Raw genomic sequence first — 12,164 nt, forward strand, 5'->3', positions numbered from 1 at the left:
TTGATGCAATAAATAAGATTTAGCGCATGCAATATTCTATGTTTGTAAAATGCTATAAAATCTATAATATTATAAGTTACTGTCTCCACTGTAAGGCCTATAAAATTATTTTCCCACATTCGTTTTTTCTCCCCAAGAGAAAGAAAAACAATTAATCTAGCAGAGATGAACAATAGAATACTGCTCTGATATTTTTGAATGTTGTTTAATCGATGATACAATACCATTGAAAACAAAATTCCTGGGAATTTATTTCATTCATTTTATGTATTCTAGGTATGCACAGAAGGACGTCTTATCTTGGAATTTACTTTTGATGATCTTATGAGAATAAAAACATGGCACTTTACTATTAGACAGTACAGAGAATTAGTCCCACGCAGCATTCTAGCCATGCATGTAAGTAATCCTTTTTTCACTTGACCTAATGCAAAGAGATGAGATTAGGTTTATGAAGAACTCCAGCGAATTTCACACCCAAGGCAATTAACTATAAATATTTTGTTTTGCCTGCAACAACATCCATTTACAAGTTCTTTCATCACTCCCTTGTTTCTCAGTGCTCTATTGTTGCCACTGTTGCTATGTTTTCATTTTGTTTTAGCACATAGTTTTCCTTTTAATCCTATTTGGTGGTCTGTATGATTTGGGCCCATAATCTGTTCTTATTGACATGAACTACACTAAATTCAGTGAATTTTCATCATTGTAGGTATGAATTATGTTTAGTCTTTAAATTTAGCAAACTGTTACCCTTGTATGAGACAGAAAATAAGTAATTGCCATATATTTACTTAGAAACCTTTAGAATTTTAATCCAGATCTTCTTTTTTCACATTTCAAGACTTTTTTTTTTTTAATTGCATGAAAACACACACAATGGAATATTAAAATATTAAATATTCTACAGGTTGAAGTCAAACTATTATAAAGTAAATCGTCGGGGAGAAACAAAGGACAGAATCTTATTGCCACTTTCAGTTCTGCACTGCAGAATCGTTCAGATTAGTAGTGCTCCCAAATATGTGCCCGTATTTTGACATCAAGTTACTTAGATATCCATAGATAAAGATATATTCTTAGTGAGGAATTTTAAATAACTTAAGCAGCCTGGACTTCTTTGAAAATGCTGTTACAGGCCTGATGAAAATACCTTTGAAAATCTGCCCCACCATTTCTGTCTCAGAGTTATTTTAGAGGGCTGATCTTCTGAACTCTTCAACAGTATCCCGTTAAGGGACAACAAGGATGGCCATGAGCAACAATATGTATTTAGAGGGCTGCAATTCAAAGAGAGTAGACCAGGTTAGGCAGCAACCAGCAGGTATTAATTTTAGTAATGAGATTGATCTCATTTTAAAGAGGAGGCTGGTCTCACAGGTAAAGCTCCTGGCTAGGGTCAGAGGAGGACCGTGCTTGCATTTTTCCTGTTTAATTCTGGGAAAATAACTTAGGCCAGAAGGGTTCTCCAGCCTGTGCTTAATGCTTCTTACGTGATCAGCTCTGCTGAAGGTGCCTTGATGAGTTCTCTCTGCTTCAGTTTCTTATCCACAAAACAAAAGCCATACCTTCTTTATTCCTGCTTTTATCTGCTTCATCTCCTGGGACTCCCAGCCAACAAATGGAAGACTTAAAGTGTGTTGTGATCCCTCAGGAAGCTCTTTGGTGGGACACTGCTCACTTGCACCCCTGTGCATGACTGGACCTCCTAGGTCTCTCTCTTGAATGGGTAGGGACAGAAAGAAGATATTGGAAAACAGTCTTTATTCTGCTCCAATTTCATAAGGTTTTGCATTTTCCTGTGCAAACAGAACTCTGTAGCTTATGACATAAATTTAGCATCAATGTGTATTTTTTCCATAGGAATGGCAGCTCTCTTCAGAGAACCCTCCCTGCACTCCACCAAGCACATAGAGAAAAACAAATAGACAAAAAGCAAAGTGAAAATTCTTTTTTCCTCTGTTGTTTAGGCACAAGACCCTCAGGTGCTGGAGCAGCTGTCCAAAAACATCACTCGAATGGGTCTGACAAACTTCACCCTCAACTACCTCAGGGTAAGCATACTATAGCTGATGATTATTTTGAGCATTTTTTAAAAGTTACTGTTAGCTTTGAGTCAAGGTAGTGAGAGCAGAGCCTGTGTCGGTCAGGTGAGAAATGGACCTTAATCTTAGTGAGGATGAAGGAGAAACGCAGAGACTGTAATAAAGATGTAGCTGCTAACAATGCGCCATTAAAAAGGATAAGAATTTTATCATGGAGTCGAAGCAGTGTGGGAGTAGCCAATGCTTTTAAAGGTGGCTATTTTGTAAGCAAGAAGTTCCCCACCATTTTTCCTCTCTGCTTCACTGTTCCTGAGAAAATGGCAGCTCGTTCTTATTAAGAGCTGCCTGTCTTCTCCAGCTCTTCGACCTCTCCCAGGCAGAGGCAGGGCTGAGGGAAAGCTCAGCTCCAGTCCCGTTTGCAGCAGTTCCTCAGAGTAGTCCTCACTTCACTTGCCTCTGGGAGCCTGAGCTTCCTCCTCAGCCTTGCACTGGATCAAGTCTGGGTTTTATGATTATATGATGCATTTGTTCCCATTGCTTTTTGACCCTTAAAGTGCATTCAAAGTTTGGAAGTTTATTTTTATTTTTGAAAGTATTCCCTGGTGTGGGCTTACAATGCATACACTGAGATACGGGTTTGTAGAGTTCATATTTCAAGGTTAAAATTCAAATTTTTCTTATTTCTAGACATGCCATTGGTAGATAAAATGAGGCAAATTACTCAATGATGCACTGGGCTAACTTGGCCACGAATATCTGATTTTATTCCTTTTAATTGTGTGAGTAATTATTCAAGATGCTTTTTTAAGACACCAAGAACACTAGAAAATGCAGTCATTTTCAGCCTAATGTGGAGCTGTACCTGATAGTCTATATTGTAGTTGCACTTCATTCAGGTCTATGATCTTTGTAACACCTTCCCTCTGGATGGAGTCCTACCCCCAGAGTGTTTTGAACTCTAAGGGGGACAGTGTGCAGACTGAGATGTGTGGTGAGATCTCTCTCACCGTATCCCTACAGCTTATAGACAGACTGTAATTGTTCTTACTCTCCCAATATGATAAGCCATTACTGATTGTTACTTATGTGGTGTTAGAGTAAATGTTACCGTTCAAATTATAGTCTGAGTTATGCAGGGCAGGTCTGCTGTAGCATAACTGAAACAAGAATATGGCATAAAACCTCAGAGGAATAATACATTGCATTAAAATCTTTCCATGTATAAATACAAGAATAATATGTGTATGTATGTTGTGCATATTTTATTCTCACAGTTAGTTTAGTCTCTGGTTTGGTACTGCGCTTTGGCAACATCTCTATAGCCACACTGTCGTTGTCTCGTGGTGAGGCATCCTAGAGCACGTTCTCCAGAAATCCCCACTGGGGATTCCTCCTGTCACGCCAAGTTTTGCGTTACACCCTCGTGGCAAACTGGGCAGCAAGCAGCTGGCTTAGGTAGGCTATTTCTGTATTTTCTTTCCGAATTTTCCTGTGGCACAAGGCATTGCCCTTCTTTTGAGGTCTTAATCCCCTTAGCATGACCGGATGCGCTGGCAAGCACTTGGGCTGGCCTACACCAGCCACAGTACCCGTCCTCCGCGAGGCTCGGAGGGCCATGCTGAATTTGCAGCGCTATCTCTATCACCGACCCCTTCCAGGTCCTTTGTGGCATATTCTGTAATTGCTGAATGTGACAATGCAAATGAGAATGGCAGGGTCCCTGTTAGGACGCAGCTGGCATCAGGCACCCATGCTGCTCCCCCCGTCAGCATCAAAAAAAAGAAAGGAAGGAAGCAGGGGGAGGGAGAAAAAAATCCTCGGAAAAAGAAAACTGGGATCAAGATAAGCACTAGGGAGATGAACACTGAAGTGGAAGGGGATGAAAAGATGAAGTCTTACTTTTTCTCTTCTTCCAGACTAGTTTTGTTAGCTTAACAGACAACATTAGGTCTCTGGGTGCAAAGCTCCCTCTGGCTCCCGCTGTGGTGATTCCAAAAGGAAATCTTTTTTTTCCCAAGCCAATCTTTGCGTGTCTCTTGTGGTGAGGAATTGAGCATTCTGCTCTTTTTTCAGATTTTCAGCTCATCATGGGAGCTCGTAGTAGATGGTGTATTTCCATTTTGGTTTACTTCTCTCCCAATTACTTTCTTCTGTTAATTTTAACATGAAAATCTTTTCTGAACTTGGGACTGTAAAATCATGCACTAAAAAAATGTGGTAAATGCACTTAGGTTTAAGGTGTTTTGTTTTGTGGTTGGTTTTTTTTTTTAAGTCAGCGTTTTATGATATTTTATTCAGTCTTCCCAGTGTTTGGTAATTAGCGCTGTTACATGGGTTTGAATAAGGATTTGAAACTAAGCATAAAAATTATTTTCATTTTTTTTCTGCTGCACAAAGCAAAGGTTTGTGATACTCGTAAGCGAAAACTTTACTGATGGGCAGAATTAATCATTTTTATTCTCCAACGTGCACACAGCAGCAAGCTGTGCTGCAGTCTCTTTAAAGGCAGAATTTAAACCTGGATTTCAGATGGTTGTGATATAAAGGTACAGCCTGGATTTTTTATGCTCTAGACATCACAGAATGCTAAATCATTGCTGGTTGGGATAATTGCAGTTGCTGGCATGTAAACCTCCGTTCCAGAGTGCCTCATGCCTGTAGAGCCACAGCTTTGGATGCGTGCCCTGGTTTGTCTTCATTCACTCCGAGTAAAGCTGTCCAGCATAGAAGAACACTGATTTTGTAAATCATATTTAATACAAATTTAAAATATATCTTCTTGGAAGCTGGAAATGAAACGTTTTGTCCTGTGTCATTTGCCAAAGGCTCTTTCTCCCTGTTTTCTCTGGCTCTGTACAAAACCATAGGCTTCTTTTCTTTCTAGTTACTAGTTTGTTTTGTTCCAGCGTAATTGATTACCTCATCAATGGGGTCAGCATGCTTTGCTGTAGCTGCTGACTAGGAGTTGAATAGGCTGTCTCAGAAATAATGAGCAAAACCTTGTAGGTTTTAAATTAATATCAAGCTTTTTAAAACGTAATTTCTCATCAAGTCATCATGTAGTAGATATTACAAACTATCAGATAATAAGGCCAAGACCTATATCCTAGTCTCAGTTGGTATGAGTCCAGGAACAAACAGGAATCCTGTACAGACTTTGAAGATGGAGATAACACTTAGAAGAACAGTTTCCAGCAAGGTACGATAATTTGGTCCCCACACATTACCTTCTTTTTTTTTTTCTGTGTAATTTTCTGGTTGCTCAGCTATTTTACTTAGATCTTCAATGAGGAATGGATTTGAATGTACTTTAAAAACAGTAGTTTTATAGCGGCAGCACTATTCACAATTTGGAGCTCAAATGTTTCTTGCTGCCTTCTATAAAATGATTTATTCTCTCAAAATTTCTGACATTATAAAAAAGCCAGCCCCTACTGTCAATTAGGCAGAACTACCTGGCCTGAGCCTTGAAATATAGCTGTATCTTGCCCAGCAGGTTTTCAAAATTTGTCTCTGCTTTCTTGCACTGGTTGTGTTGGAGCAATTTCTTGGTGTTCTGCCCCAGGTGTAGCTATTGCATCCTCCACACGCTGTGGGTCTGCTCTGGTAGCCAGTTTATTGGTGTTAATGGAGCCAAATCTGCATCTGCCCTTTGCAAAGTGAGAGTTAGCATGGCAGAGTCCTTCAGCTCTGCGTCAGGAGAGGTATCTGCGCAGGGGAATGCACACTCCCATTTCCCCTTACATCCTGTATGGTTATATTAACCAAGGCTTATCTGAGCTACAAATTATCCAAATTGTTTGTTTTCTGTATAAACCAATAATGAAGTGTTGCTATTGCAACACAGAGGACAATATTTTCTGAATCCCCACTTTCACTAATTTAGTTCTTCACTAGACACTTTCAGATTTCTTCAGCTAGGAGGATAACATGAATTATTTAATGGGACACAATTTTCTGAAGACAGTACTTATATTGCAATCAAAAGCCATTTGTATGTATACCCATTGTGTATGCAAAATTTTGTTTTGCACATGCAAAATAGACGTGCACACAACAGCTTCCTTTAACGTGCAGGGAAATTTGCTTCTCTAAATATGGTTTAATGCATGGAAAGGATATGAACTCAAATCATTTGGGAGCTAGTTTGCCTCTAATATGTAACAGTTTGTGGCAGCTATCTGGTCAATATTTTACAGCTGTTTGTGTATCTTCAGTGAAGAAGGAGAAAGATTCTATGCAAGTGTGTTAAGGATGAAAAGTCAGGTACTTGGGGAGAAGAAATGCTATATTTATAGTCACCCACGCAACATGAATTCATTTCCCTTTGTGAGTTACGTTATGTCATCATCTTCTAACTACATCATCATGCATTGCATTTCCCAGACTCCCCGACACATGCAGTGCACCGGATGACTGGCACTCACTCGGTAGCAAGTGCTCCAGTGCTATTCATTTCATTGTAGGCTTTTCTGCAGTGTCATTCTGGTATCTCAACTGCAAATGTTAATAGCTGAATGGCACCTACCAGCTGAAGAGGCATTGTCGTTCTGGTGTGCACGTGTGGCGTTGAGGCACATGGATGAGCACCGGGGCACTCAGAGGGGTCAGCTAAGGGGAGGTGGCCATCCTGAGAAAGCAAGGGCCTGATTTTGCAGAGCACTTGGAATTTTGTCTTGTCCCATATACTAATAATAAAAGTATTGCCGTTGGATGCAGTCTGTTATCTCAGGCTAGCTATATAGTTGAAAAAGGCGTTTCTGGGAACACACCGGTGAAAATTATTTTTCCATGACTTAGTACTAACAGTAGAGCTCAGGGGCAGGGGCAGTTTGTTTAAGCAGCATTGATTTACTCTAAGCTCATCCTTTCTTGTTCTGCAACTCCCTGCTTCATGCTTCTGCCATGTTTCCATGTCTTCAGTAGATACGAATGAAGTCCTACACACAGCAACTTCATTTACTTTGTGCTGTGCACTGAATGGGGAGTGTTAGGGAAACAGAGTATGTGATCATGTAGCAAGATGCTGTATCCTAATGGATATGAATAAGAAGTTCTATTAAGGGTTCACAAGCACTCAGAAGAGGGGGTTTGGATCATTTAATAATTCTGGAGCTTTTCCTATGAAAGCTGTCAAAATTTTAAAGAATCCTCAGAGTTGGAGATGCTGAAAGCAGACACAACATTTTGTAGACTTTATTCCTATAAATGATGGCATTTTTCAACCTAAACCAATTCAGTTTGGGGCAGCTCTCCCCAGGAAAATGCAGTCAAAATCAGAGGGTTCTCACAGAAGGATTCAGATGACTATAGCTGGCTACCCGTAATCTATCTGTGCCAACTATAACTAGCTGATTCTGCCAAGGTTTTCTGGTAATGTAATTTCTTAGCATTTATTTTAGTAATGATCACAGTGGTTTCTGTTCCTCTCTTTTATGCATCTAATGCTTTATAGACAGTGTTATATGTCACTTTCAGAATAATAAATGAGAAGAAATGTATTCTTTGCAACAGCTCATACAGTCAAATGTTAGTTTTTTACTTTTTTAGTAAAGATACAACATCACAGAATAGTTATATCGAGGGCTATTCCATCATAAGCAGGAAAGATCAGAGAAAATGATACAGCAAAATTTTTAAAAAAGAAGTGATCAGGATGGAGTGGGTGGGACAAGGGAGCAGGGATGGGAGAGTTGCAGAAGATGGGACAGGTAGAGAATGAAGCACCAGCTTAGAAATGTTCTGAAGAGAAGATGGAATCTGAAGCAATATCTGGATAGGACGTGGGTTGGAAAGATAACATTCATATTGTTAACAATAATAGTGGTGTGCTTTTCATCCATTGATATCTAAGCATTTTATTAAATGAAGTGTTTTATAGATGGGAAAATTGTGGCACATGAGAAGCAAAAAAAGATGGAGCAAACCCAATAGCATTTTAAAAAATCAGATGGCAATTTTAAACCAGACTTTGGAGAGTACAATGAGCTCATGCAGTAGTGACCACTTCTTCTTCTCATGGCTCAGAAAGAGACTTTAGTGTCTGTGGATAGCAGGAATTTCAGAAGTCAGTGAAAAATGGGGAATGGGAACAGAGTGCAAGTGATTAGAGAACAAACTGGGATTTTAGCAGAAATGGCAAATTTTACCGGTATTCTGGAGATGGTAATGGCCAGTCTTCACACAAAGGGCACTACCAGGCTCATGAGTATCCGTTAAGGAGAAGGATATATTGTGTATGAACACAAGCCAGCTACTATGCCCACTGGACATACAGACCATATGACCTTTGAAATAAAATTAAGGTCTGGACTAATGAGAATGGAAGGATGATAATCAGCGATGTGAGTCCTTGAAGCATCCATGAGTAAGAAACCAGAATGAAGTTAAGTTGGAGCAGTTTAAAAATAAAAAAGTCAGAAGGGTAAAAGGAAGAAAAAGAGAGACAAAGACAAAGCACTAGCCATCTAAAAACAAGCTACAAGAGTTGAACTAATAATGTTATTTCAGAAAAGAAAAAAGATGAAGAAAAAAAGTCCAAGAACACAGCCACAGGCTCTCTTTTTAGAAGACCAAATTAAAGCTTGGACTAGTATGCAGTGCAGTCATAAATAATAATAACTATTAATTAAGTTTAGGAATGAGAGCTGCAGAGGTATGATTTGTATGAAGACCTGAAAACACCAAAACCAGCTTCTTGTTCAAAGCAATGAAAACAGCAAAAATTTTAATTAGTTGTTTAATATTGAATATCCATGGGTGTTTGGTGCAAATTGTTATGCAGGGAGGGTTGGGTGCTCAGAAGAGGTCAGGAAATAGGCTTTAATGCAAAGCTGGTGTTCAGATCTTTGTTCTTGGAAGCAGTTATTTTAGAACCTGAGGTATTCATTGTGGAAAGCTTATGACAGGCCTGTGGTCAGCTCTTGATTTGGAAAGTGAATCCTATACCCCCCACCTCGTGTTTTTAATCTTCAGAAAGACTATTTCATGAGTCTGTTTATTGTGATATCACAAGCAACTACATCATATAATCTTTTTTAATAATTTTAATAATACATAGTTAACTTTACTGGTTAGCCTGCTTGTCCCTTCCCCTTCCTCTGCCACTCTTTCTGTAGGTAAGACGGCATTACTGCTTACCCACCTCTGCTGGAGAGATCTTCTTTGATGCATCTCAAGATCAAATTTGGCTTTTCCATGTCTACATATGTTGGAGGTTTGCTTTGGACTCTTGAGTTTGATCCTATTTCTAGGATGTTCCTGAAAAGCTCTCATCTTTCTTGTGTGATGCCCTGATCCTTGTCTGCGTGGAGGATGCCTCCCCACTTTGTCATTCAGTCTGTCTGTATACTCCCACTTTTTCTCCTGTAATCTCACCATTTTATATTCACAACAGAAACCCTAAAAAACAAAACCTGACTCTAAACAGTAAAATAAAGCGAGCATTTCAAAAGTGAATAATAGTCCTGGGTTTCTGTGGGTTTTAGAGACTGACACACACAAAGGTAAATTTGTCTTCCTGTCACCTCCCTTGTACTGGTGCAAGCGCTGTCAGAGCTGGGTCAGGAGACTGATCTGATGAAAAAAATAATCTAGTCCTTTCCACCCAAATGATGACCATCCTTAATAGCTCCCTGAGTGCTACTTGTGCTGGGCAGGGAAGAGAGAAGCAGTATGGACTCATATCAGCTGGCATCTGTCTTGAAGTTGGACCTCATCTCCAAATTTGCCAGCAGTGAAAGTAAAAGAGAAGAAAGTGATAGGGAATCCTACAGATCCTAAGCTGTAAATTTCCCTTTCTCACTTCTGGATCTGAGAACATTATAGCGGTTGTGTCTGACCTATTATGGCCTCACACTGCTATATATTTATTCCCTTCAATAGAGTGACTACTGACTTTCAGCAGTACAATTTAGAGCAGACTCTTGCTCATACCGGATTACCATAATTTACAAAACTTGAACTGAAAACAAAATAAGCAGAAAGAGAAAAACTTGATTTATTGCACTGGTTATGAGTGAAAAACGAAATTCTATCTATCTATATATATGTACACATGGACATAAATGGAAGACACATTTTTGTAGGTTCCCTATGAATCTTACTGTTCAGTAATTTACTGATTATTTGCAAATATTCTCCATTTGTACTAACCTGGTAGAAGACTTTGGTAAACTTTTTCACTGCTGTGTGTACACATTTATGAATATCAGCGTCTGTCTGGTGGTCATTAATGTGCAAATCTGTGCATTGCTTTTGATTTGTAAGCATACCTTCTGTTCATGTTAAAGGAAATATCAACAGGTGTATCAAATTAATAAACAGAAGCCCATGATTTTGTGTTTACCTTACCTAAGGTAGACCCATAGGATGTAACGTGGAGAATCTAAAGGCAGTGCTGATGAGCAGAGGTGCTGAACCAGACCTGTACTGATGCATACATGAGGCTTGTGAGCAGAGTGGAGGCAGAAGACATTATCAAAATGATAACACAGGTTTCCATCTGAATTGTGTCATTTCTGGTACTGTGTTCTGCACAGCTAGAAAACTGTGCTATATTGAATATTCCTCCCTACCCCAATTCTCTTCCTTAATCCTGTGCGTTGTTACCTTTTCCGGTCGGTGTTGCTGCCTCACCGTTACTTCATAATAAGGCAGTTTGTTAATCAAAGATCCAGTTCAACATCCATTAAAGTCAATGGGTATATCTCCTTTGATCCAAATGTCATCTCGTAGTTTTTCATTTATTCAGAGGTCTTTTATACCCATAAAAGCCAATTTATTGAAATTAATTTCTCCATTCCCTTGGGCAATTTTAGCCATGAAAATGCCACGCTTCATGAACAACAACAACAACAAATGGTTATTTTTATTGCTTGTTTTTTTGTTGTTTTGTTTTGGAGTTTTGTGACAAAAGAAGATTAACTTGATTTAGCCACAGATTATAGTTCTTAGGTGAGCCCAAAGGAACAAATATCAACTTGGGGATCTGATTTGAAGAAAGGGTTTAGGAATAGAAAAGAATGAAGGAAGACAAAAGAATAGTGCTTTCATAGCAAGACAGAGAATTTTCTCATTTTATTAATCATTCAGGCAAAACTTAGAGCTGATTTAATTAAAGGGCTGTGTACCATTTCTACCCAAGATAAGATGATTTTACTAAAGTATGAAGCACATGAAAGAAAGCCCACAGCTGTATTCCCTAGCCTAGATTTCATAGCATCTCATTTATAAAGCAGGATTGGACCCAGCTATGCTGGAACAAAACCTCCAAGGAAAACACAAGCACTGTCTAAACAAAACGGTGTTGGTGATTAGGCAGAGATCACAGTACTCTCCAGAGCAGACCTTGTCTCACTCTGGTGCTTCACTGCACCAGCTTCATCAGGAGTATTACCACTCTGTATACCACAATATAATGTAGATCCCAAGTCTACAAGAAGGCAGAGGTTTCTTTCTAGAGACTTTCCAATCAAAGTAATGAAATATAAAATGGAATAATCTTCTGATAGTGATATGCAAAGGAAGGAAGTAAAGTTTCAATCTTCTAAACACTACACCAGACCTTTCCACTGATTAGCTTTTGACAAGATGCATTGGAGCTATTGTGTCATTTGAAATATTATAGTCTATTTAATAGCAAGTCTCTGTCTTCTATAACTTTTCCAGTATCGTGGTGGTATTCCAGTGTATCCTTGGATGCCTTACTGATTTTCTTTCCCAGTGCGTGAGATGAAATGTTCAGCCATACAAAGGAGAGAGTATTATATATTCTATTGCTAAGTGCCCTTGAACAATGTAATTTTTAAAATGAATTAATTTGATGAAAATAATTGCAATAAGAAACAGAACATGAAATACAGCTTGCTCATTATAATAGCTAACAGTGTAAGGAGAATGAAAAATGATTCAGAACAAAATGTATATTCTTGGAGTCTTTCAATGTTATCACCAAAATCGTATTCATGACACTTTTTGTTTCTTTTGTGCACCTTCTTGGTGGCTAATTGTATCTTGAAGACCATCTGGTCTCTTTATTTCTCAGCTTCTTCAAATTCTTTCTAGTTTAGTATAAGGATAGGTTGGTTCCTATAGTCTTATTTTAATATTTAGATTCCT

At 38.8% G+C, this 12,164-nt stretch overlaps 1 protein-coding gene across 9 annotated transcripts in view; it reads left to right on the forward strand.

The window, feature by feature from the left end:
* The window catches only part of LDB2 (LIM domain binding 2), a 225,800-nt gene that overhangs the window by 175,380 nt on the left and 38,256 nt on the right, over positions 1-12,164 (forward strand). For 8 of the 9 annotated variants that reach the window (XM_009324083.1, XM_009324078.1, XM_009324085.1 and 5 more), the window contains exons 4-5: positions 277-399; positions 1,971-2,054. In XM_009324083.1, the coding sequence (XP_009322358.1) occupies positions 277-399; positions 1,971-2,054 (207 nt within the window). The remainder of the gene's footprint in view (positions 1-276; positions 400-1,970; positions 2,055-12,164) is intronic. The other variant, XM_009324082.1, reaches the window with a different exon arrangement.

The sequence above is a fragment of the Pygoscelis adeliae genome, unplaced genomic scaffold (assembly GCF_000699105.1).
Source record: "Pygoscelis adeliae isolate BGI_AS28 unplaced genomic scaffold, ASM69910v1 Scaffold24, whole genome shotgun sequence".
NCBI lineage: Eukaryota > Metazoa > Chordata > Aves > Sphenisciformes > Spheniscidae > Pygoscelis > Pygoscelis adeliae.